Source organism: Onychostruthus taczanowskii, unplaced genomic scaffold, assembly GCF_017590055.1.
Source record: "Onychostruthus taczanowskii isolate IOZ18803 unplaced genomic scaffold, ASM1759005v1 scaffold79, whole genome shotgun sequence".
NCBI lineage: Eukaryota > Metazoa > Chordata > Aves > Passeriformes > Passeridae > Onychostruthus > Onychostruthus taczanowskii.
The window spans coordinates 1,702,548-1,729,620 of record NW_024505782.1 but is presented as its reverse complement, the minus strand read 5'-3'; the positions used below and the strand labels follow the sequence as shown (position 1 = coordinate 1,729,620).

Here is a 27,073-nt window from a genome sequence, read left to right as displayed (position 1 = left end):
CCCTTTTGGGTGTGGATCCTTTCTTGCTTGAATTTTGTTTTTTTTTTTTTTTTTTTTTTTTTTTTTTTTTTTTTTTTTTTTTTTTTTGTATTTTCCAGTTAAATTAGTGTAATCTAAAAGAGTCTTCTCTATCATGAGGTTGAAAGGCGGTCAAATCACACATAATCTGCCCTTTCTGAGTGCCTCAGTGATGGTTTTGTTGATTTCCCAGATCCTGCACCTGGATGGAGGAAGTCGCTGGAGCTGTGGAGCCTTTTGTCAGGTTACATGTTTTTCATCACTCTGCATCCCACAGAAATGGAATTCTGTGTCTTTAGGCTTTTTTTTAAGGAGGGAATGGATGGTATGTACTTTCCAAGAAGCTGCTGAGGGCAGCTGGGCTGGGGTGAGCCCCAGTGAGGGTCCTGCCCATGGATGACTGCAGATGGACAGCGAAGGAATGTGGGTGCAATGAGACACTGGATAAGCTCTGGTAGAAACTGGAGGTGTTTTGGATAAAGAATGTCAAGGATTAGTGGATTTGTAATGTTTAGGGGTGTGGAGAAGTCAGAATTCTTTCCCAGAGGGGCTGGTGACCTAGTGCACTGTGAGCAAACCAGGACTGGGGAAATGGAAAAGGGAGTGATGGCTCAAAGAGCCATTCACGATGGCACAGACAAAACCAGGGGGTGTATCTTGGGGCAAAGAACAGAAATTCAATAGAATTCTGTGTCTTTAGGCTTTTTTTTTAAGGAGGGAATGGATGGTATGTACTTTCCAAGAAGCTGCTGAGGGCAGCTGGGCTGGGGTGAGCCCCAGTGAGGGTCCTGCCCATGGATGACTGCAGATGGACAGTGAAGGAATGTGGGTGCAATGAGACACTGGATAAGCTCTGGTAGAAACTGGAGGTGTTTTGGATAAAGAATGTCAAGGATTAGTGGATTTGTAATGTTTAGGGGTGTGGAGAAGTCAGAATTCTTTCCCAGAGGGGCTGGGGACCATGTGCACCAATGCACTGTGAGCAAACCAGGACTGGGGAAATGGAAAAGGGAGTAAAAGATGGCTCAAAGAGCCATTCACGATGGCACAGACAAAACCAGGGGGTGTATCTTGGGGCAAAGAACAGAAATTCAATATCCCTCAGGGGATTTCTTTGTTCTGTGGACAAAACTGATTTTTTTCTTGTGTGGCAAGCTTGCTCTCTGCTCATGGTTCCTGGCAGAACAGCTGCACAGAGCTGCCTCTGGTTGCTAAGCCACCACCACAGGACGCCTGCTGTTGAGTGTTATTTCTCTCTCTGGGGAGGGAGAGTTTGTGTTCTAAGGTATTTGTATGTGGGCAGAGTCACCCACACAGTTTAGATAAAGGTGAGTTGGAGATAAGTGATGTGTTGGGTTATGCTGGAGTGAATCCAATGGGAGATACCATCCTGGATCCTCATATGGCCTGAAAAATTCCAAGGCTGGGGCAGCCACAGCTGCTCTGGGCACCCTGGGCCAGGACCTGCCCACCCTGCCAGCCAGCAATTCCTGCCCAAGATCCCAAAATCTGTCCCTACCTTCTGGCAGTGGCAGCCATTGCCTGTGTGCTGTCCCTGCAGGCCTTGTCCCCAGTTCCAGTGCAGCTCTCCTGGAGCCCCTGGAGGCCCTGGCAGGGGCTCTGAGGTGTCCCTGGAGCCTTCTCTTGTGCAGGGGAACAGCCCCAGCTGGGCCAGGCTGGCTCCAGAGCAGAGGGGCTCCAGCCCTGGCAGCATCTCCGTGCCTCCTCTGCACTGGCACTTTCCTACAGTGTCACGTTCTCCCCCACCAAAATTATACACTACCGTGAGTTTTGTAGCTGTTTTGTGACTGAGGCACCAGCACTGTTTGCTGGAAAATTCCACTTGAAATAATTCTTTCTTTTCCTTCCCAGTGCACCATTCCAGGGGCACGCTTTTCCTAGAATTATTTCTCTAAGTGTTCTCCTTAGCAAATCTGATCCTTAACCTCCCACTGATCCCAGCCTTATCCGATTAAACTGATGACCAATCCAAGAATGTTTAATCTAAACTGAAAGGATTTGTAGTTAGTCAGTTTTCTAAGACCATGGCTTCTATCCATTTTCTTCTAATCTATATATTTTCATGAGAGGTAAAAGGAAAAAAAAATATACAGACTTTCTAAAAAACTGCAATTTAATTTCCATTTTTGCAACTGCACATATGTAGTTTTATTTTACTAAAAAAATTACTGTTGATGACATCACTGGTCCTAAAAATTAAAGCAATTGCTCCAGTGTTCCAAACACAACTGGGCTGTGATTTTCCTCACAGGTGCTTCTGTTTGTTCACAGGGTTGATTTTGTTGCTCCCTTCTAAGAGTTTGAATTTATTGTGGGAAATCCTAATGCCAGTGATCTTAGAGATATATTCCAACCTAAATGGTGAACATTATGAGGTTTTTTTTCTTTTTCTTTTTAAATTTTGCTTTGAGGAAACAGCCTCAAGATGTACCAGGGGAGGTTTAGGTTGAATGTTAAGGAAAAATTTCTTCACTCAAAGAGTTTCCAGCTCTGGCTGGTGCTGCCCAGAGCAGTGGTGGAGACCCCATCTCTGGAGGGATTTAAAAGCTGTGTGGATGTGGAACTTGGGGACATGGGCCAGTGGTGGCCTTGGCAGTGCTGGGGGGAACTAGATGATATTTTCCAACCTTAACCATTCTATGATTCTGTTCTGTGATTCTGCTATGCACTGGAGTGTAATAGCAAGTCAGGGGGCCTCAGCCTCAAGGTGAGTAACTCAACCTTCACAGCCCCTTTGCAAGTAAAGCACCTTTGGGGGCCTAAAATGATCCTTCTGACCCACATCCCTGAAATATTGAGGCCTCCAACTCCTGTTTAAACAGTTTCTGTTTCAATAGATGTGAAATTAATTGCCATGGTCTATCTGTGCCTCTGAGAACATGGAGAGTGAGGGCCCTAAGTCATCGAGGTGTATTTGCTTTGGGAGTTGTGCAGTTTCCTCATCTCATTCCAAATCTGGAAAAAGCCTAGCTGCTGGTAACAAAATAGGCCTTACTACCTGAAGGCAATTTTCCATGGCAAGACAAAGAGAAACTTCAGAAAGGTGTTAATTTGTGCCCAACAATTCACTTGTCATGCAGTGAATGAGGGAGAGGGAAACAATCAAGAAATAATTGAGAATAATCTTTTCAATGCACAGTCCTGCTTCCTCGTGGGTAGCATCTTTCTTAGCAGGTGAATTATGCCCAGCTGTGGCCAAATTCTGTGTAAATTCCTTCTCACTTAGTGTCAAGATTCAAAAGATTAGATAATTATCAACACCAGCATTCTTTATACTGTTTGTATTTCATGTGCAGCCCACTAAAACCAAACAGAACCTGCAGCAGGCCGGGAGGATCAGATAAAGGACACTGCATTGTTGCATTTCCCCAGATTTGGGCACTTGACATGAAACTGGGAGTCTTGGGGAGAACTGTGCACATCAGACATCATCAATGAGAGCAGCTTAGGAAGTGGCAGTCAGGCAGTTTATTTGAGTTAGACTTTTGGATAAAATGTGACTCCCAGCAGATGTCTCCCAGTAGTTAGGGTTTTTTTAAACTTTACTTTTTAATTTATGTTTTTGTTTGTTTATTTGTTTTTTTATTAATTTCTCCCCCATGAATTACTTTTAATAGTATTTACTTATTTTATTTATGTATGTATTTCTTGTCAGAACTGCAAACACAATGCAAACTCTTTGCTGGTACTGGGAGGGAGGTAATCCAGGAAAATATCCCAAAATTTCTGCTCAGTGTCTTTCCTATGAGTCTGGTATCACCTGTGTAGCAGAAACAACATTGAAAAAAGAATGCTTGAAAAAGAAGGATGATCTGAATAGCATTTATCTGATGTCAAGACAAAAAAAAAAAAAAAAAAAAAAAACCAAAAAAAAAAAAAAAAAAAAAAACAAAAAAAAAAAAACAAAAAAAAAAAACACAAAAAAAAAACCACAAAAAAAAACCCCAAAAAAAAAAAAAAAAAAAAAAAAAAAAAAGAACCAAAAAAAAAAACCCCAAAAAAAAACCACCCAAAAAAACCCCCAAAAAACCACCAACGAAAAAAAACAGTTTCAGTAATAAGATAAATTAGTTCTGTTAGCAAAGACAGTGTTTTGAACAATAATGGGAAAAAGCATAATATGCATGTTCTGACTGACTTACATGTCAAATTTCCAAATAGCTGTTATTTCCTGAGAGGTGATGGGAAGAATAAATTCACTGGATAGTGTGAAATGTAGAATTAATTCTGAATGAAGTGCAAAATCTTTCTAAGTGGCTGGGACATAGCCTTCATCTTTTGTTGTTTTTTGGTTCTGTGTGTATGATTTCTTTATGGTACTGCCAAAATGTCCCTGTTGCTCAGCAACAGCAGGCTGGAATAGCACAAGTCAGAGGAAATCTGCTGCTTTGCACTGGACATAAATTGTGTTCTCTTGCTGGAGTGCATATTTTGGCACAAGGGTGAAAGCAGCCTCTGTTGGTTTGCGTCTCTGGGGCACTCGTGGTCCTGGGTGGGGAGATCTCAGTTCAGACATTAAAATACCCTTTTACACTACAGTTTGATAAATCACAGAACCAGAGAATGCTCTGGGTTGTGTTGGACACCTGAATGTCATCAGTCCAACCCCCTGCAATGGGCAGGGATATCTTCCACTGCACCAATGGCTCAGAGACCTGCCCAACTGGACCTTGATTTTTCCAGGGTTGGGGCATCTACCACATCTCGGGGCAGTGAGCCAGTGCCTCACCACCCTACCCATGAAAAGTTTCTTCTTTTTATCTGGTCAGAATAGATCCTCTTTTAGTTTAAAGCCATCAACCCTTTTCCCATCAGGGCCCTGATAAAAATTTTGTCCACATCTTTCTTAAAGAGACTTTAAGTACTGAGAGTCCACAAAAAGATCTCCCCAGAGCCTTCTCTTCTCCAGGTGAACATTCCAGCTCTCCCAGCCTGGCTCCAAAGCAGAGGAGCTCCAACCCCAGGGCATCTCCATGGCTCTCTGCTCCAGGAATATTCTAGACAGAACATGACCTCATCTAGCCCCAGTCTGGGGGTCTGTCCAGCATCTCCCCTGGGAATGAACCACTCCTGGATTTGAGGAGGTTTATGTGGCTCTGTTGACCCAGTGCTGTGCCTTGGGCTGTTTGTGCCTCCTGTATAGAGCCAGGCTTTGCACTTGCAAGTTTAAGGAGGTTTGATGCTGCAAAATGCCAAAGGACAGAGTGAGCTGGGGCTGTTCAACCTGGAGAAGGCTCTGAGGAGGACTTGGAGCCCCTTTGAGTGCCTAAAATGGCTCCAGGAGAGATGGAGGAGGGTTTTGGCTAAGTCGTGGGTGGCAGGACAGGGGGAATGACAGGGGTTTACACTGCCAGAGGACAGGGACAGATTTTGGGATATTGGGAAGGAATTCCTGACTGGCAGGGTGGTGAGGCCCTGGCACCAATTTCCCAGAGCAGCTGTGGCTGCTACTGGATCCCTGGAAGTGTCCAAGGCTGGGCTGGATGGGGCCTGAGCAAGCTGGGACAGTGGAAGGTGTCCCTGCCCATGGCAGGATAGATAGAACAAGGACCCTTTAACCCAAAAAATTTTGTGATTCTATGATAAGCACAAAGAGCAAAATTTCAAAGTTTCCTATGTATCCCACACACACTGATTTAAAAATTTTATTTTCCAGTGTCTTCTACACTACTTGTTTAAGAGGCAACCAATCTTTGGAAGAACTTAATGATAATAAAGAGAGAGAAACTTAAAGCAAACTCAAAAAACTATGAATGTTTGTTTTAGAAATTAACTCCACAGAACATTATGTAGATATTTATTATTTTAAATCATGGAAATGCTACATTTTACAAGTGGGAGTCAGTCATACAGAAATACTGTTGAACATCTGAAAACCTAAAACTTCACCAGAAGATACTGCCAACAGTTCATCACAAATATTTTACACCCAGGTCTTTGTGATATTTGCAAAAATACATGGTTCGGGGTCTTTTTTTCCCCTTCCCAAACTCAAAAATCATGCTAGATTTTATTTCATTTGCTACAAGGAAAACAGGTTTTTGGTTTGCTTTTCCTGGTGTGACGTCAATGCATGTAGGCTCCTGTCAGCTGAAGGACCTGTGCTCATGGAATATTTTTGGTGAAGATATGAGCTTCAGCATGAGACAGAGTATGTCAGTGAGCCAGGCAGAAAGGTGGCTGAGTTCATGCCTGTCAAGGTGATCCACACTGCGGGGTGCAAGGACAGCTTCCCTTTTCCCTCTGCCCTACCTGCACACCCTGGGAGCCTGGGCAGAGGTGGCACGTGGCTGGAGTCCTGCAGAGCTCTGCTGGACTGACCCCAAATGTCCCCTTCCCACTGTGGGGCAGAGAGGAAAGGCAGAGCAGCAGCTCCACAGAATCACAGAATCACAGAGTCTTTGCCAAGGCCACCACTGACCCATGTCCCCACGCGCCACCAGGCCTTTAAAACCCTCCAGGGATGGGGATGCCACTGCTGCCCCAAACAGCCTCTTCCTAGGCTTGATAACCATTTCTACAAAGATATTATCCCCAATAATCCAATCCAATTTAAACCTCTCCTGGCACAATTTGAGGCCATTTCCTCTCCTCCTGTCCCTGTTCCCTTGGAGCTGTCCCCTGGCTGTCCCCTCCTGTCAGGGAGCTGTGCAGAGCCACAAGTTCCCCCTGAGCCACCTGAGCTTCAGCAGCAGGCTGGGACAGTGCAGCATTTTGCTGTTTGATATTCCTGGGCTGAGTGGGACAGTGTAAGGAGAGGAGTTCAGAAGATCAGCTCAAATTAGTTCTATTTGTGCACTGACTGAACAGAGCCCTTTTATTGCATAGGAAAGGGACAGCAATGACTTTCTTGCTGTCCCCTCCCTTGCTAACCCATCACCAAATTCAAATATTAAAAAAAATCATGAGATTAACACAAAAATCACAAAAATAATTTCTATCTTATGTTTGTTGATTGCTAATGAACATCTCTCTCCATGGAGTTTGAGAGGTCCTCCAGATAGAATTCTTCACAACCTATTTTCTACTTGGCAAGGAGTGCTCTTTATTCCATTTTTCTGCTACAGTGAAATTGTCTAAGATGCCTTCTGTTGATGTCATAAGATGTTTAGCCATTAGTTTGAAGTCCCCTCATATGCTGAAAGATGTTCTTTATTTCTTTATGTCTGATTTTGATGTCTTCAATTTCAGAGAGAGATTTTTCTTTTCAGCTTATAAGTAATTTTCCCATTGCTTATAATTCAAGTGTCGTTTCAGACCTGTGTGCTTTAAAATCATAACAGGTTGATACTGGGGAATGGTCCTTCCAGCACAGCCCAGTCCTACCTAATAGAAATCTTCTTAATAGGACAAACTGATGTGGTGAGAAAAGTCTCTCCACACAGAGGGTGGCGTTGGACATTGCAGCACACAAATCACAGTCTGTTGGGCAAACACCTCGTGCTCCTGCCTTAAAATGAGCTGAGTTTCTCTCTTCTTGGGCCTCTATGCCTCACAGCAGGACCTCTCGTGTTTCTTCATCATCAGATAATAGGCTCTGTTGGCTTCTGGGTAGGTGACTTTGGAGAGTGGCAGCCTGCAGATCGCAGAGCGGCTTGTGGTCATTAGCAGGAAGGTCAGCGCAGACAGGCAAAAAGGCCAGGTTCCAGATGGCACCCCAAACTGCAAAGAAAAATTACAAACCACCCATTTACTACCTGTCTTTCTTTTATTAGAGTAAGACCCAGAGCTGGACACCTTGGAACAAGTTTTCTGGAGGAAGTCAGGACTCGGTTTTGCATTGAGCCTTTCCTTAGGGAGGCTGGGTTTCTTTATGATGTCTTGACATTGTGCATCAGCCTGCAACATCTGCCAGCTCTGGTGAGTGGGCTGCCTCATCTGCTGTGGGGGTTTCTTGGGTGGGCATGAGGTAGGAGAGGGTGACAATGAGACAGGAGAGCAGATACCAGAAACATTCAGCCTTTCCCTGGGCTGTGGTACTGTCTGACTTTGGCAACTGAGAAAAGAAGTTAATCCAAATTCAGTGTTTCTTTAACATGGACAAGACCCTTTTTCCAATTGCTTCAGGCATGAAGTAAATATCTGAAAGAGGGGAGATATTCCAGCAGCCTGCCAGTGCCTAAAGCAGGTCCAGGAGAGCTGGAGAGGCACTTTGGGGAAGGGCCTAGACAGAATAAGGGGGAATGGCTTTCCTCTGACAGAGGGGAGGGTTAGATTCGATATGGGGGAGGAATTCTTCCCTGTGAGGGTGGTGAGGCCCTGGTACAGGGTGCCCAGAGAAGCTGTGGCTGCCTCATTCCTGGAAGTGTCCAAGGATAGATGGGGCTGGGAGAACCCTGGGACAGTGGAAGGTATTCCTCCCCATGGCAGGGGGTGGAACTTGATCAGTTTTAAGGTGCCTTCCAACCCAAACCATTCCATGGTTCTGTGATCCCATAAGTGCTAGAGCTGAGCTGTGGAAGTTCATGTGAACTCTTAGGATGGAAAGTGGCAAGTGATAATTCCAAGTCACCAGCTCCAGTGGGAATAACACCAACCAGATAGAAACCCTTCTTCCAGACTGTTTCTGCCTTTGGCTGAATTTTTCGTCACATCTTGGTGTTTTGTCTGACAAGCCAGGGAAATCGGCCCTTAGCTGATACACTACTTACCACAGACAACATGTGGGTCACTGCTGCTCCCAAGTAGGCACTGAAGAGTGCTGTGGAAAAGAAAGGCAGTTCCTGGTGAGTTCAGTTGCTCATGGAGTAGAACAGCAATGACAAACACCTCTCCTTCTGCCTTGGGTAGCTCAACCAGTGATTAACACCCGGTCTGGGTAGTACCTTGCTAAACCCCTTCCTGTGTCCCCTCCAACCTGGACCTTATGGGAGGGGTAAAACAAACAAACAAAAACAAACCAACAAACAAAAAGGGAGTGATCAAAAATGTGCAATGGTATCATGGGCTTTTGAAAAATGCACTGACATGGAAGTATATAGCTTGATGGATGGGGTTAAATAGGAAAATAACCCTTCTACTCTCATCTGTCCTGCCTCCAGGGCTTGAAGGTGGGTCAATGACATACAGAGCTAAGTCTCTCTTATATGAGCACTGAATGAGCAATAGTTTCACTGCCAGCTCACTCTGATATTGAAATTTCATATGGAATTGCCTTATAAATAATTCTTCAATCCTGCTGTGTTGCCTAGCTCATGCCTTTGATCCATTTCAAGAGAATGGGGAGTGTGTACTGTCTAACTAGAGCAGAGCTCCACTCTTCTCAAAGATTAGGCATGTCCTTCTTCAAAGAAGGAATTTGAGCTGGTATCCATGGCTGGAAAAAAACACCCATGATTCATCCAGCAATGAGCGAACAAACACAATTAATGACTCAAAAAAACAAAGCATCTGATTTCAAAGACCTCAGTTACCACGTGTCCACTGATCACAGCTCTTTCCTTAAACACAACTCCTGGCCAAAAACGAAAACAGAGTGTGTTAAAGCTGTGCCTCCAACACCCAGCCCCACTGCTCATCAGCCTCACCTAAATCCATCTGCCTTCCTGCCTGGAGTGCCCATCTGGCTGCAGCCCACCTCTGCTGCAAAGGCATCCTGTCTCACTTCAAGGGGAGGTGCAAACCTGCCAGGTACCTACCGCAGGCCATGGCCAGGAGATGTGTCTGCCAGGTGAGAGCCAGGAACATGCCCCCGATGGCAGCGCAGGACAGGGAGCTGTTGTAGCCCCACAGCCCCGAGTAGATTTGGTCAAACGGCGTTGCCAAGCTCAGCCCTGGAAAATAAAGTAAGAGAAATGTGTCATTTCTTGGCCAAAGAGATGAAAGCACTGGAGAAGTGGCATGAATCCAGATTTTCAAAGGTTCTAGCCAGCATTTGTACGTGGGGCTGTTTGTAGTCATGTTGCTAGGGTCTAGGGGTCTAAGGGAATCGGGGAATTTTCCTGTTGCTGCTGAGCTGACTTTGCTGATTTGATTGCAGCAGAACACACACGAGTGAATGAGCCTACATGTGAACCTTAAATGAATCCCTGAGGCCTGCATGTTCAGGCTTATGGCTATGACTTTCATTGATCTTCTCCTAAACCCACCAGGATACACCCAGAAATTAAGTATTTTGTGGTAAAAATTAATCTCAGCTCAACAGGCACTTTTTTCTTCTGAAGGTTTCCACCTTCATAAAACAAGGTAGGAGAATGGGGAGGTGAATCAAAAGAGTTCTTAAAACAGAAGTTTGATTATATTTTGTTTCACATCAGCCATTCTCCATTGGGAGAAATTCTTGTGGCTTTAATTGCTCCACTTATTGTAGTTCTTCTTTTACTCTCCATGCTTTTGTATAAATCTGTGGCACAAGCCAAACCATTACCTGCCAGCATCCCCACTGCTGAGCCGATCACTGTGTGGACGCAAATGAGTGGAGAGGAGATAAATAAACCAATCAGGAAAATTCCCCCAGTCCAAGGATTGTCGCAGCCATAAACCTGGCCCACGCCGACTGGGATGGATCGCAGGAGCTGTAGAAATTAACAAACCAAACAACACAATTTGTTATCAGCTTTGTAACCTTTTCTTTTTTTTCTCTTGGTTTCTTTTTAAATCTATTTTGCTTGGCCAGGCTCACGTTTGGCATTTGTTGGATGCAGTCTTTCTTTTTAAATGGAACATTTGGACAGGTCTCAGGAAATGACAGCAGGGCATTTCCACAGGGTTTCCCCTTCCATGAAAATGAGTCATGGCTTGTTCCTTAGCCCTGAGCTCCTCTGCCAGGTTTTTGCTCTAAGATCAAAGGTAAAGATTTTGTGAAAGGGCTTAATCATCCTCTTGCATGTGCTGCTGACTGGACCATTTCTGCATATCCATAGAGAGTGAACTTAGGGGATGGTTGGGATCCACTAGAAATATGAGCAATATGTCTGGTGGGACAGAGCCCGGCTTGGTCACAGCTTAGAGATGGTTTTGGGCACTTTTTGCATACAGTCCCCATAAAACTATATGCCACAGTAAGGGTTCTTTGAGAAATGTCACTTTTGGGTTTCTGTTTAGTGTCAATTAACTTCCTTTTCTTAATCACTCCCTGGGAACCCCTTAAAATAGTCAGCTGAGCCTTAGGAGAAAATAGTTACTCTGGTATCTGCAGTGTTTATGGTATAATCCAGGAGAATAAAATATTCCTTTGGAAAGGTCCCACTTGGATATAAATTAAAAATATGTGAATGTGTACCTGTGCCCAAGTTTTTAACCTTTCTAACACAGTAATATCTGCTTGCTGATGTCTAATCAGAAAGATGTAACTTTATAAACAGCCTGTATCTGAAAAATTAAAATTACCCTGTGAGTTAACTGGAATTCTCAGCACAACCTTAGCTATGGGAAGATGATCAGTATATGCATAGAAATAGAAATGGGTAATTAGATTCAAGAGAGTATTTGAAGATTATAATCTATACAGTTGGATCCAACTGCACATGAAAAGATTCTCTTCGATAGCTTTTCAAGCTATCAGAATATACATTCCTAGAGCAAACCCTTACATTTTGGATAATAGTTCTCTTATAAATTAAATTTTGTACTGCCAGGCCATAATGCAGTATTGCATTATGGATGTGGAACCCATTGGAGCGAGTGCAGAGGAGGCACGGAGATGCTGCCAGGGCTGGAGCCCCTCTGCTCTGGAGCCAGCCTGGCCCAGCTGGGGCTGTTCCCCTGCACAAGAGAAGGCTCCAGGGACACCTCAGAGCCCCTGCCAGGGCCTCCAGGGGCTCCAGGAGAGCTGCACAGGGACTGGGGACAAGGCCTGCAGGGACAGCACACAGGCAATGGCTGCCACTGCCACAGGGCAGGCACAGATTTTGGGATCTTGGGCAGGAATTGCTGGCTGGCAGGGTGGGCAGGCCCTGGCCCAGGGTGCCCAGAGCAGCTGTGGCTGCCTCTGGATCCCTGGCAGTGTCCAAGGCCAGGCTGGATGGGGCTTGGAGCAGCCTGGGACAGTGAAATTGTCCCTGCCCATGGCAGGGGGTGGCACTGGATGGTCGTTTAAGGTCCCATCCAACCCGATCCGTAGGAATTTATAAAAGAAGATAATATGTTTCTGTAGTGTTTTTAACTGTAAGTGAAGGGGACTGTCACACCTAAGGCATCCTACCATTGTGATTTCAGCCTCTGCCCAGGAGATGTTTGGTGTTGCTGTCGCAGGACGAATGACGGTCGTAGGGAAGAAGAGGTTGTGTGGCCCTGAAGCAGCCAGGTAGAGGGTCAAGGCCAAGTTGAAAGGCAAGGTGAGAACAGGCAGGTCCCACTTAGAGAAAACTGCACTTAAAGCACTAGTGAAAATAGGGCTGAAAGAAGAACAAAATGAAGCCTGTCAGATGGCAAAAATCACACCAGAAGCACATCCAACTGTAAACCCAGCTGCAGAAAATTTGGTCTATTTAAAACAAATAAAAAAACCAACTAAACCAAAAAACCCCTTTCTCCTGCTTCTATCTGTTTAATTTCCTCAGTCTTTCTGATCAAATCAGAGACAGAAAGGGTCACTCCATAAATTTCTTACCTCTCCAAAGGCAATTATCAATGTACACATTCCTGTCATGTTACGTTAGTATGTATGGTGAATTTGGTAAACGTGAAGGAGACAGAATCCAGTGCTTTAATGGAGTTATTCCCCAGCCCAATTTTAGTGTTTACCTTTTTTTTTTTTAGCACCTGAGGTGGACTGAGACTGTGATACCCATGCTGGGTCTGAGTGAACTGTGAGCTGTGAATGTGGCTAGGTGCCCTTGCTCAGGCTTGTGCATCAGCAGTAAAAGCTGACATCAAAGTGACTGTAACACCACATGAAATTCAGGCAGACAAATTACATGTGTGGTTTTAGCAATCTGCAGCTAGACATTTTGGGGTCAAAGACCAGGTTTCAAAATGTTTTGCTGGCCAAATACCTAGTGGATTATGGTGTCATATATATGAGTAAAATATTACTAGTTGTTTATTTTGATTAGTGTCAACCATCTTGTCTTGGGACCACTGAACAGCTTCTGTACTTGGAGAAGTAAATATTCATGACATTTTTATATGGTGACTTAAATAGATGAAACGCTTGTGGTTGATGATGGTAGGAAATAGTGAAAATAATGTTCCTCTTGAAACAGAAATGAATTGATGCATCACAGCAATATGAGTCATGTTCAGAACATTGAATTACACATGATCAGCCACTGATTTTTGTTTTCCCCACTGGGATTATTTGTGATTATGTGAGAATTTTTATTTGTTTCTGGATTACATCTGAATTTAAAAGTGTAAATAACAACGCAGATTTAACAGTACATGTGTGTTAGTTGTGTTCCCTTTCCCTGCCAGCAGCATAGAAATGCAGCAGCTCAGTCCCAGGTGTGGGGACTCTGGGGCTGGAAGGAGAAGCAGAGGAGCCATCTGTCTTACCAGGTCATGGACACCAGTGCCACAGGCAGGAGGAGCCACCAGTTGTAGTCTCCATCAGCAGAGAAGACAGCCATCAGCAATCCCGCCAAGACCCCGTTGTAGCCATACAGGCCTGCTGCTATGGCTGATCTGTGTGGAGGGAACAACTGTCCTGAAGTCCTCTCCCCTGAGGATGCTTGCTCACATCAGGCCTCCCTCCCCAGCTGTGGCTCTGTTTGGGGATGACCTGCTGGAACTCGTCCACCGAAATCCGATTTCGCACACTTGGGTCAGTGCCCACCCTTTCTGCAGGTTTGTCCAGTGTCCCCCTGCACCAGGTACAGCTGCTGGGAGACTTCTCTGGTCCTACCAGACCAGATACATGCCCAGTCATGGCTGGATCACACAATCATGGAAGGGCTGGGTTGGAAAGATCTTTAGATTTCACCTTGTTCCAACCCTATGCCATGGGCAGGGACACCTCCCACTAAGTTCAGGCTTCTCATGCACATCAAACATCTAACACATAAATCAGCACTGAAGGGGCCACCTGCAGGGGAAAAGGATGGACTTACCTGTCCTGACCCAGAATAAGTGCTGTTAAAGTTGAGACAAGTGTTCCCACACATCCTGTGAGTGTCCACCACGGGTTCTGCAGCAGGAGGCCAGCCAGAATGACCAGCCCACTGAGGGGATTGTTGACAAACATCACCTGGGATATCCCACGCAGCACCCAGTCAAGGAGCTGGATCATGAGAGGTTTGTCTGGAAAAGATCAAATCCTCTAATAAAACAAGCCCCCTAAAGTCTGCAGATGGTACTGATTTGGGATGTATTTTTGAAACTGAGGAAAAGTTTTGGCAGTGGGACTTGGCACCACGACTGCAGCAATGAATCAACAAGACTGTAAAGCCTGACAGGGATTTATTATGGTCCACAGTGAAGGCTTACAGCTGGAAAACTGAGATGAACAGTGAGGTTGCCAGAACCCTGTGTTATAAAGTACCCTGGACCAGATTCATATGAACCAGCTAATTTATGATGTCTGTGGCTCAGATGGCAAATCGTGTGTGTATCCCACTGCTGATTTATTGCAGGGACCAAACACACCTACCTATGTGTAATTTAACTTCACAGTGGCATTAGGCTTGACAGAAACTGCTCAGCTGAAAGGACATGGAGTGTTAAGAAGAATGGCAGAGTACAGAATAACCATCCAGGGCTATGTTCTGTGGGACTAAATTCACTTTGTACATGGCATGCTGGGAGGTAAATGTCATCTCAGACATCCCCAAGATTTAAGCACTATGTGGATCTCTGCACAAAGCTGATTTTTTTCCCCTACAAAATGGACATAAATCAGGGTAGAGGTAGTTTCTGTACTACTCTAACTTGAATCAAATCACTAAGAAGTTAGTTATTACTCCTTTGATGTACTTTTTTTTTTTGAATCCACTGTCATTAGTCATGATGAAGTAGGTTTACCTTTCAGCCAGGTTCCAAAATCCTTCATGTCTCCAGTGAGGTAACCCACAGCTCTGCAGAAACTTTTCCCACCTGTGCTTAGTGGATTCTGCTTCATTGGCATTCTTTCTCCGTTGGTTTCTATCTTGACATCAACACAGTTTTCCATCTTGACGTTCTGAACCTTTGGTAAAATTCAAGGGAAAAGGAAAAAAAGGCAGTTAATTACAATGTCTCTTTCTGATCTGTGTTTATTCTCTTTACCACATAACTTTGGAACCAGAAAGAGGAAAATCCTTTCTCTGAGCACCTGATTCTTTTGTGTCCATGAGCACATTCCCTCTTCACGTTCCCTGTTCTCCCAGACTTCCACAGAGTTATAAGAATATGTCTCATTTACTAAGCTTCTCTGCTGCTTAACCCATACTTCCAGTTTGAATTAATCCATCAGCCATCAATAATAGGCACCTAAATTCAGTTTCATAATCACCTGTTGGGATCAGTTCAACCTTTCTCATGAGCACAGGCTTAGCCTGGTGTTGTCCATGGTGCCTTGTTCCATTACTCACATGCATTCATACATTCCTTTTTCTCATTGAACTGCACTTTAAGCTGACCAATCTTTAGAAGTACCCAGCCTTGATTCAAGAGTTTGATGCCCAAATTCACAGTTCTTGTTTCCAATCTGCCTTAGTCATGGTGCTTTCTTCTCTGCTGAGACAATATTGGGGACTGCATGTTAGAAGCTGTAGTAAGAAACCCTTGAGGCTAGTGAAAATACACTTATTAAATTTACCAGATGATATAAAAGGTTTAAATAAGACAGGGGACTGTTATAGGCCCAGCAAAGGTGTTTAGGCCTAAATAAAGTGTTGGGGGTGCAGGACTGGGAGATGGGGTTCCCTTTGGGACACACACCCATTGCATAAGGAGTTGCTGGAATAACCTTTGACACCTCATACAGCCTGCACAGCATTATTCAGGCACCTGGATCAGGGGCTTACACCTAACAGCAAAAATCAGTGCCTACAGCCAATTCACTGTTTGTCTAAGAGCCAATTCTGAATATGAAGTCATCAAATAAATAAAAATCCCTGTTCCTAGAGCATACTCTGTTTCCTGAACAAATTCTTGGTGATTATCAAGCAAACACCAAAGTGTGTTGTTGTGTGAATTCAGAACCAGTAGTGCTTCAGGTCTCACTGGTGAGTGCCAGCTTGTGCAAGAAGTAATGAATTTATTTTGGGAGCTGATAGTCTAAATAGGATGATACAGGCACATAGGTCTTGTGTTAGTTCTTGACTCTCTCAAAGCTTTATTAAAGGCCTTGTAAACAGCAGGGGGACAGAACCCATGCTCAGAAACACAGGTGCTGAGTACTTAAGCTGCTTCATCCCTGGGCATTGCACCCTCCAATGTGATTAAGCAGCTCTGAGTCTGTGTAGGGGAAACCCTGGATAATGCAGCACTGGTTAATCCTGGCCATTTTCTTATTCTTGTGGTACTGGAGGGCTGGTGGTGACGTTTCAGGAAACAGTAAATATTTGCATAAATAAGAAATGGACATTTTTCTGTTTTCTGGAAGAGCTCAGCTAGTAAAAGGATAGGTTCCATATGAGAGGCTGATTACAGGACCAGTATATGCAGAAAAGTATATACAGAGTTTGGCTTTGTATAGGACATGAAGGTAAGGACTTGGAATAAAAAGGCTAAGGAAGAAACGAAGAGGAGGAAAGAGTGGTGCTAGGGATGGTGTCTTGATACAGGAAGGCATTTTTTGGGTTTGTTATAATTCATTATATTAATTCATTAACCTTCACTTTTTTCATACTTTATTCTGGAATAAATGAACAGAATGTACTTTCAATTAAATCAAAATTTCCAGCCAAGATAAACACTCTCCATTTGGTGAAAGTGCATTTACATTTTCCCTTTCAAAGGATTTCCCTCTTTATGCAGCTTGGGCTTTCCCTGTTTCTAACCTGTAGAATTAGAATGAAGTGCTGCTGCAGTGCAGAGTGATGCTGTTGAGACCCTGGGTGTTCCCCTGCATGCTGAGTGAGGAGCTGTTTGCACTCAGGAGCCTGCAGAATGGGATGTAATGTGCATGTGAAGTGCTGGAGTCACTGTCCAGTCCACTTGTACAGTGGGGACAAAAAATGGATGAGGCTGAGGGCCTGAATTCACCAAGAAATGGATGTATTTCTTTGCCATATAAAGGCAAGAGTGAGCTGGCAGTGCTCCTCTGCCCTGGGTTTCCATGGGCAGAAATGGAGCCAGCTCACTGCAGCTGGCACGGCAAGCACACCAGGTGACCTGGTGAGTCACTTGCACTAACCTGTCTCCAACTTCACACCCAGTGAGTGCCCAGCGCGTTCCGGAGCATTCGGAGTCACAGAGGCTGCCGGGTGACCGTGGTCACCTTCTGTCCTGCAGTGCTGCTCAGCTCGTGTTCATTGTGTCACACAATCATGGAATACTTCGTGCTGGAAGGGGCCTTTAAAGATCACCTATTCCAACCCCTCAGGCACTCCCATTTGAGCTAGGGATGGGTTGAGGTAGCACAGGAATTTCATCCCTTTAGCAGAGTAGGACAAGGGAGAGTGGCTTCAAACTGAGAGAGGGCAGGGTTAGATTAGACATTAGGAAAAAATTGTTCCATGTCAGATTGGGAGGCCCTGTCAGAGACTGCCCAGAGAAGCTTTGGTTGAACCATCCCTGGAAAAGTTCAAGGCCAGGTTGGATAAGTCTTGGAGCACCCTGATCTAGTGGAAAGTGTCCCTGCCCGTAGCAGGGAGTGGGGCTGGATGAGCTTTAAAGACCCCTCCCAACCCAATCATTCTGTGATTATTTACGCTGAGGGAGAATTAAACCATTATTGAACAGCCTCCTCATCTGCACAGCAGCTAGGTGGGAACAGGGTGTAGGCCAAGAAAACCTTTGGTTTGGGATGGGGTCTTCATGACACAGTAGAGACCCAGATCCAGCCCCACTGGTTTCATGACTTCCCTGAATCCCACCCCAGGCACTGTGTGGGGGCTGCATCCTGTCTGAGGGGATTTGTTGGCTCTGAGGCTTGTCCCATCTATTCAGAAACACAAAGTATGAAGGACTTGCACTACTTCTACTTAGTTGTCCAATAAGAGCTCAAAGAGGCAGTGAAGCACTTGGAAACTGGCACCAGCATAAACATTTTTAGGCATTTTTAGTGATTTTACAAAGCAGTACCTATCATATATATGCATAGATGAATGATTGGTTAACACATTAAGTTGCTTCAGGGAGTAGGTGATAGCAGGTATTTAGGAAAGGAGAGAATGCAAAAGGTGTCTTATCTCAGAATTGTGGATATGCTCAGAGAATTTTAATACAATGACATTTGAGTAATAATACAGACTGAAGTGTACATGTTCTGATGGGCATTTCATGTGTGCTGGTCTGCAGCAGGTCTTTTGAAGACCTGCAGCTGAAGTTATGCAAACACATGGTTTTCACTGAAAGTTGTTTTTTCTTAGTGCACAAAGCAAGGAAATGGAAATAATTGCAAATGGAAATAATTGCAAAAGTCTGTTCTGCTGGAACAGACTGCTTGGCTTCTGCAGGGGGGTAGGTTTGGTAATTTTTTAATTCTTGATTTCTATTAATCTGGGAAAAAACTTTTTTAAAGACTAAGTCCTGTTCTCAGACAGCTTGGAGCAGACTGCCTTGTCTCACATAAACTCTCAAGAGATGTTCCAGCCCTGCAGTGCAAGCTCCCAGTACTGGTGTGTAACTGGTGGATACAGGAGCAGCAGCAAAACCCAGGCAGAGCCATCTGAATGCACTTTTCACCTGAGTGGTGCAAGTGCAAGTGGTTTGTATTGTGCTGTAAGTGCAGAGAAACTACTGAAAACCATTTTCATGGGAAGTGAGAGCTTCCCATGAAACAAAGCAGAAAACATAGATGTTTCTCTTTCATGAAGATGAAATCATCACAGGGCCGAGATGTTAATCTACCGTGTTTTTTTAATCATCCTTTCAGAGTTAATAAATGTCCTGTAGCAAAGTACTGACGTTATGCAACCCCGTGTCTCCCTAAATCAATTTTCCTTCCACTTGTGTGCACTTCCCACGTGTCACCCACGGCATCTCAGTCATGCCTTCTAGAGCTGGCTCTGTGCTGGGCTGCGCTCCAGCGGCACCTGGCCCTGCAAACACTCCTTTATTCACCTGCTGAGGGGGAGACAAGCCTGGCCACAGGTTGGTTCTGTGTCGTGCATGCTAAGAGCAGTGTTGGGCTTGCAGCTGGGAGAGGAACAGAGTTTTTAGTTCGGCTGATTAATGCTCCAGGTAATAGGTGCTTCCAAGCTTGGACATGGGGCTTTTACCTGTGAAAATGCAGCAAAGCCATCTAGTGCTTTCTCTCCTTTCTAGAATTTTCCTCTCTTCCTGCCAAAATCCAGGTTTCTCTGAGGGTTTAATTTATGGTGAGGTATTTGTTTGTGCAAGGACCTGCTACCACACAATCACAGCCATTGTATCTTGCATTCTCTGAATTGTTGCTGTGAAGTCTGCAGCAGCCAAGCTCTGTGAGCAGCTTGTTTTTAGAGGAATTCCTGCATCCAAGCACAATAGGAGGAAAGGGCCAGACTCTCAGCAGCTCTAATTCCAGCACAGCCCGTGTGATGTTACCAGGGGTGTAGTAAAGCTGGATTAATATTGTGTTAGGCATGGGAACACATGCAAGCACAAGCACAATCCTTGAAACAGGTTATAATGCACTTGACCCTCACTGGAAGAAAATAGTTCACGTTCTCCCATAGAAGATATATTTCAAAGTATTAGTTAAAAAGAAAGCTTACACCTCAGATTCAAATATTCATTAAGCTCACATGCAATTCAGTGTTCAGAGACCTGTCTCTCAGGGACAGAGAAATACAGAGACACTATCTCATCAGCTGTGTATTATTACTATCTGGGCATTTTCATTTGGCACAATGGAAAGGCAGTAAAAGGAAATGTTAAAGAGTTCTGGTTATTTCTTTTAAAAAAATATGTCTTTTCTCTATTTCCTCCAAGGCTTGGCCACCTGGGCTAAGCAAAACTAACAAATCGTCACCCTGCTAGAAGCTTCTTGATAACTGATATTCTTGTGCTTCTCCTAAGCCTCAGCTGCTCTCCTTCAGCAGGACTGCTCCAATGCTGTTTGTCAGGTGTTGAGGCAGAGGAAAGACCCAGGTAAGTCAGTAACAAGCTGCTTTAAAAGGAAAGAACAGAGTGCTCTTACCTCTCAGATGAGCTCGGGAGTAGCTGTAAGTTTGCTGGTTAGGCCAGAAGGAAAGTAGGGAAAAAGAAAATGTCCCACCAGCTTATATAGGCTAGCATGGCTCCTGTCCTGATATTACTGATTTGTTTCTCCTCCCACTTAGTGAGTTCCAAGTGAATGTTAAGAAAGTTCCCCTTTGAATTCTCCACCTTTCCTCTTGCTCTGTCCTGCGTCTCTTGCCAACAAGCTATCTGAATGTCCTCTTTCCTGCTGTTGGTTTTTAAAAAAATATTTTATTTTTACTTTTTCCTTTTAAAAAAATATCCTTTAACTTTGTCCCTTCTCCTTCTCTACCACTTAAAAGAACAGAAGATTTTAAAATGGAACTCTTAGTGTACCTGAGCTTGACCTCAAGTTCATCTTCAGCATTATCTTCTTTATCCAATACAACTTAGCATCCTTTCCTATCAAAATTCTGACCTGGGAATGTGCAACACAGCATTTTGTGTTCAGCAGCCTATCAAGTTTTCTTATTTCTGGGTAGCTTTCAGAAGCACTGTTTTGTTAATGAAATGCAGTGGAAGACCTGGTGACCTCCCAAAGTTTAATTGCTCTTTATCAATTATTTGAGAAATTCAAGGGGTATTTTTCTTTATTTTCTTTTTTTTTAAGAAAAAAGATTTTAAACTATCCTCCCCATCTCACTGGAGGAATCTGAAATATCAGAAGTGTGGCATATTTGAGAGGTTTATAAAGCTGTGAAAGTGCTGCAAATGACAGAGAAGAGGCTGGAGAGGGAAGTCTTGAATAGTAATGCAGGAGAAAGGGCAGAGAAGAAGATGGTGAACTTGAGGGACCTTATAGGCTAATTGAAGCCATAGTAGAATTCACTTTAGGACTCTTTCACAGTGATGGCTGAGAGAAGCAACCTTGCAAATTGATCTGGGTGCTGGAGAGAATGGTTTATGGTTAAACCAGAACCCATCTAGCTTTATGACTTTGCTTCCCCCAGCCCTGTGGAAACAGCCTCAGCATGCATATGAGTTGGAGGGATGTTATTCTCACTGCACTCATTCCCAGGGTCCATCTCTTTTGATGGAGATGTTTTTAACAGCAGACTGGATTTTTTTCTCCCCTAAGAGGAGGGCATCTGATAAAAGCTGTCAGCTTAGCCTTGCTGCAAGAGCTAGTCTTCCTCTGATCAAATAGGCAGCAGCCCTTGTGAGTGAGCCACACACTGTCATCCTACGCCTTTGCACCCAGTAGAACATGAAATTTTGCAGGGGAAGCTGCTTCACTCTAGTGCAGTTAACATATTTTCCCTTTACCATTAATTTCTCCTTGGACTGTCTTTGCTTTCTGACTGGTAAAATGAATCCTTGCATGTCCGAAGAAGGGAAATGCATTGGGTGATTTGGATGGGAAAGCCTCACAGGGATTCTGTTCAGACTGAGTTTTAATCTTCACACCTCTCATATTTCAGGGTTGCCCAGGCCTGGCTTCAAGTTATTTCAAGCAACATCTTTTCAGCTCTCCTTCAAAGGGGTGCAGCACATGGGGCAGGCAGGGCTCACTCCTGGATTGTGTTGTAAGGTATTTCTTTCCTCCCGGGAAAGAAATACCCTACAACAGGGAATCACAAGATTCACAGAATATTCTGAGTTGGAAGGGACCCACAAGAAACATCAAGTCCAGCTCTTAAGTAAATGGATCATACAGGGAATGAACTCACAGCCTTGGTGATATTAGCACCATGCTCTGATCAATGGAGCTAAAATCAGGATCACGGAATCCCAGAATGTTTTGGCTTGGAAGAGACTTTAGACCCCATCTCATTCCACCCTCTGCCTTGTGCAGGGACACCTTTCACTATCCCAGGTTGTTTCAAGCCCTGCCCAACCCAGCCTGGAACACTTCCAGGGATGGGGCAGCCACAGGGACTGTGCCAGGGCCTCCCCACCCTCTCAGGGAACAATCTCTTCCCAACATCCAGTCTCGACTGCTCTCTGTCAGCACGAAGCCACTCCCACCTGTCCTGTCACCACATGTCCTTGCACAAAGGAACCAGATTCAGGACTGCTCTGTCTGATTCTGGTGCCTTAATGAGGGGTTTGGCAGGTTGGATCGACACACAAAAAAGCCAGTGGCTGGCGGGTCAGTGATGGATATCTTGGAGTGGTGCATTGTTTGTATTATCAGAGATGGTTAATAAGTAACAGGATCACAATCTGCTGATGCCCGTGTGGGAGCGAGGCCCTGGCAGCAGAGCCTGCTCTGGGATGGAGGCAGAGCAGGGAAGACCTCCAGTGCCATGTGACAGATCCCTGCATCCCAGCTGCACCAGCTATTGGAGAGGAGGATGCAGGAGTGCCTGCCTGCAGCTGTGTGCCCTAGGCAAAGCCCTCCTGGTTGCCTGAGGACTGAGATTCCCCCTTCCTGTATAGGATTGATGTAGAAAGGTGGGAATGATAGCAAACCTCCCAGGTGTAACTCAGTGCCAGTTCTGGTGCCCAGTGCTGGCCCCTCTATGATGTAGGTATCTTTTGGGGCTCAAGGTGGGCAGACTGAACCTGCAATGGCCATTCCTAGGCAAAAGGATTGAGATGTGCCACGTGTTTGTCATGTAGCTGTCAGGTATCACCTGCCTGGTGGGTGGGCCAGAGTGGGCCACCAGCTCTGGGAGACCAGGTAAATGTGTGCAAGTTGATCGTGCAGGTGATAGAGGGTTTCCTCTTGATTTTAGGCACGTGTGAAGACCACTTGGTGCTGAGGACAAGGCAGCTGGTGTTGGTGTCTGACAGCTAAGATCTATGTGATTTAGGGGGTCTAAATCTGTGACTTACCTCATCAGCTCTCTGCTGGCGAAGATACTTGATGTTTCTTCTGTGCTCTCTGGGAAGATGCCTTGGACCAAGCCCAGTGCTTGACATGGTCAGAACAGGAGTTGGTCATTGGATCTCAACCAGACACAGCAGCAGAAAAATGCTGAATGATCCCTGACTGGTTTAGCTCACCCGGCAGGAGCTGTCTGGCTGCATCAGCTGGGTACAAAGCTTGAACTGGTTAGCTGTGCCAGGAAAGATTCTAATGGCCCTAATTCAGCTTCACACACTTTGGCTTCACTCCTTTCTCAAGCCTAAGTGGCCTTGGAGAGGTGCATTAAAACCACTTGGTAGCAGATTGGCTTTTACTGCTGTTTTTGGCTGTGCTCCTTGACTCAGCTTTTACCGATGGGAATAGGCCTGCTCAGGGAGCTGCATCAGCTCTTGGACTCCAACAAATGCTTTAAAATGGTGTAAATCCAGATATGGAGCTTTGCAGGTGGCTAAACTCCAAGTCCTGGTCTGCTTTTTTGCTAGGCTGGGGTGTGGATGTGTGATACATGGCCAGTGTTTGTGAGAGAAAGGGAGAGATCCCTTCCCTGGAAATGCTGACAGCATTCCTCCTCGTGCAGCCCACAGAGATATTGGCTTTCTTGCTGCAAGGACATCCTGCTGCACTGTGGTCACCTTGGTGACCACCAGGACCCTCCAGGCCTCTTTTGCCATGCTGCTTTCCAGCTGGAGGGCCACCAGCATGCATCGATGGAATTGTTCCTCCCCAGATGTGGCACTTCATGCTTCTTCTGGAATTTGAAGGGGTCCTTGTCAGCTCATTTTTTCCAGCCTGCTGAGGATCCTCTGTATGCCACCACAACCCTGTATCTTACCCAACACTACTCCCAGTTTTGTGCCTTCCCCAGCTTTGCTGGGCATGCACCCTGCTCCAACATTCTGGTCTTTAACTAAGAAGTTAAACTGATTATGCCTGGCTTACACCACTAATGACTGGACTCTGTGTGTAATTTGTGCCACTGATTGTAATGCTTTGAGCTCAACCATTCAGCCAATTTTCAATCCAACTTGCTTCACATTTATTTAGCCCGTACTTCATTAACTTGTCTGTGAGGATGTTATGGGACAGAGTGTCAAAATGAGGGGATGCTCTAAATTTGCTACAGCAGGGTGAGGAACTTCTGCAGCTCACGTGGGCTGACTGTGACCAATCCTAATCTTTCACTTCCAGAAGTACTGCCAGTCTGTGGCTCTTCTGGAGGCGTGTGGAGAGCTGGCAGTGGTAATGGAAGTACGGCAGGAGTGAGAGAGAGCCCGTGTCCTGGCTGAGGACACAGTTCCCCTGGCCAGCTATGGTCTGTCCTGTCCCACAGGCAGGGCTCCTGGAGGAGCAGGTCAGCCCCCACCGACATCTGTGGCCACTTTGCTTTTCATCATCTTGTTTTTATGAGTGAGTGAAGAGTGGAAAGATCTGTTTCAGCACAGAGCACCACAGGGTCTGTCACAATCTTGGACTTGTTTGCTAAGAGGAATAGTTTTGGGTATATACAGAGCCAACAGCTGAGCTGGTGTGGGAAGCTTCTATCCCTGCATTTTGGCCTGTAAAAATTCTCTAGAGAGAGCTGCTGTTTGACATTCCCCTGTGTGGCAGTGGGACGGGGCTGGGTACAGACCGTGCTCTGCTCCAGTGTCCGTCTCCCTCTCGTGGTGTGAGAGGGAGCACAGCCACATGTGCTGCTGTGGAAATTGCAGCAAATATTCAGATCTCCTGTTTCAGAGGGCTCACAAACAGCAGTTCCCTTTCCCTGGCATGGTCCAAACTCTTTGTGCTCTATCTGCTGCTATGTGCACTGCTCTTAATGATGTATGTTCCCAAAATTACCAGTTCTCCTTATGCATACACATCACTTCCCTCCTCTTCCTACCTGCTCTGGAGACCCACTGTCCTCTCTGTCCAGTTTGACATGCTCTCATGACTCACCTTCTCAGTCCATGTAGCTCCAAGAGTGCATAAGTGATACCTGGAAACCAGCTTATTGATTAGGAGTGGGAGTCTCTGTATCCTGGGATAGGAGTGGGGCAGGAATGTGTGAAGAGCAGGTTGTAGCTGTCTTACAGCTACAGTAGTGTGTAAAAAAGCTCTCCTCTCTCATGGCAAAATAAGTGGCAAGTTTAGAGAGATGCAGACTCCTCCTGCAGACTGGTGCTCTGAGTGCTGGGGTAGAAAACAACTCTATTTCAGCTGCAAGTTTTTCAAGGTATTTGTTCAAAACGTTGCCGCTAGTGGGAGGGGGGAATTATTTGGAAAGGCACCAGTTAGCCAAGGCCACCACATGCCAAAGACTGCAGTGGTGGTTCAGCAGGTTGGTGATGAGGAGCTGCCCTCTGGAACCATCCCATTCACCAGTGTCAAGATTCCCATGGCGTCCAGCTCAGGAAATGTGTCTGAGGCTCCAGAAAGGACCATACAGTGATGAAACCCAGTGAAATACAGGTCAAAGAAAAGCCCAGTGCATTGTTCTGGCTGGTTCCCCTTGTTTGGTTTTGTGTCCCCTTCCCTTTTTCCAGTCAGCCAGGTCATTTTTCCTGGAGCAATGGACATTTCTCCAGGCTGGTCTGGCTGCCTGTGGTGATGAGATTGAGTAGCAAGTCCTGGGACCCAGAAGCTGAGAGGGAGAAAAGCTCTCTGGTCCATGCCTGAGTCTGAACCTGGAGACTATTTGTTTTTCTGATCATCTCTAGCATTGCAGACTGGATCATCCACATTAGAATCACAGCATTATAGAATAGTTGTTCAGAGAAGAGCTTTGAGTTGATTGAGTCCAGCCATTATATTGGAACAGTCTGAAATACTGGAGGGGTTTGGAAGCCTGAAGTTGACTGTATTGCTGTGTTTCAGTAAGGATGGGAAATTGAAACTCAAATAATTCTAAGTTTCAGCTTCAAACCCCTCTCCTGTTCTGGCTCCAAGGAAGAGCCCAAATTCAAAAAGACTCTTTTTCTAAACTTATCAGAACAGCAGGAGCCTGTTAGAAACAACAAAACTGGCCAGACTTGCCTCTTTTTATGACACAAGGCAAAGTGTTTCCCTGCTTCTTCATTTACTTTTGCAATTTGAGAGTCAATTCACTTCCCTGCATCCACTCTCAACTTAATAAACTCCCCTGCCCTTTCTGCTTCCCTTACCTGGGTGGTAGGGATGTGAGGGTCACCCATGGTATGGCTGCTTCCAAGGAAATAATCCTTTCTCACAAACCTGTATGTTGTAGGAGATGTATGTGTTAGGCCTTAACATAGAGCAGATTACTATAATTTTTCCAGCAAGAAACTCCTCCAGCCTATAAATCCCAGTGATTGCTACTTTCTTGCCAAGTAATTCTTACTAAAAGTAGACGATGATGTACATAGCATGGGTTGCTGATCAACAAGAGAAAGAGGACTGGTAGCATTCAGAAATGAAGCATGAGACAGTAGAAACAACTGAAAATTAATAGTCAGTGCAATGGATAGAGGGAGAGTTACTCTGGCTGCGGGTGGTTACGGAGTTTTGCAAGCAGTGCTACAGAGTGACACTTTCATGCACAAGCACAAACAGGTATAAATCCATTTTCAAAAAAAATTTCACATTTTGAGGTAGGCAAAAGAAAAAAAAAAAGTAATATCTATGGGATAACTCAGTTTCTATGAAGAAAAAAATGTCTTAAATGTGATTTAATTTGCACAATGAATTAAGCTCACTTGGCAACAGCAAGAAACCATTGCTGGCTGACAGTTTGTCATCACCTGTGACTTTTTTGTTTTCTCCAAAGACAGGAAGTCTGTACCTGATTTCTGGCTGAGTTGCTCTGCAGAGCAGAGATTTTTGGAAGACAGAGCAACAGACCAGTCAGCACTTGGTTGAGATGAGGGAAGTGTGGAAAACCAGCGTCAGGTACATGACAGGGTGTGCCAGGGGAAAAATACTCCAGACCATCCTAAGCTGCACAGGTCAAGGATGCCTCTGTCTCTCTGCCTTTGCCTTTTGCAACTCAGTGCACAGCACAGCTTAATTTTCTGGGGCTGGGATGTGCTAAAC

At 45.1% G+C, this 27,073-nt stretch overlaps 1 protein-coding gene across 1 annotated transcript in view; it reads right to left on the bottom strand.

Moving 5' to 3' along the window:
* Positions 1 to 15,088, bottom strand: part of LOC121346091 (urea transporter 2-like) — a 24,089-nt gene extending 9,001 nt beyond the window's left edge. Inside the window, exons 1-8 of the mRNA XM_041423570.1 lie at positions 14,941 to 15,088; positions 14,031 to 14,220; positions 13,477 to 13,605; positions 12,182 to 12,374; positions 10,406 to 10,553; positions 9,678 to 9,812; positions 8,691 to 8,740; positions 7,544 to 7,701 (exon numbers count right to left, since the gene is read on the bottom strand). Coding sequence (XP_041279504.1) covers positions 7,544 to 7,701; positions 8,691 to 8,740; positions 9,678 to 9,812; positions 10,406 to 10,553; positions 12,182 to 12,374; positions 13,477 to 13,605; positions 14,031 to 14,220; positions 14,941 to 15,088 — 1,151 coding nt within the window. The remainder of the gene's footprint in view (positions 1 to 7,543; positions 7,702 to 8,690; positions 8,741 to 9,677; positions 9,813 to 10,405; positions 10,554 to 12,181; positions 12,375 to 13,476; positions 13,606 to 14,030; positions 14,221 to 14,940) is intronic.
* Between the last annotated feature and the right edge of the window lie 11,985 nt (positions 15,089 to 27,073).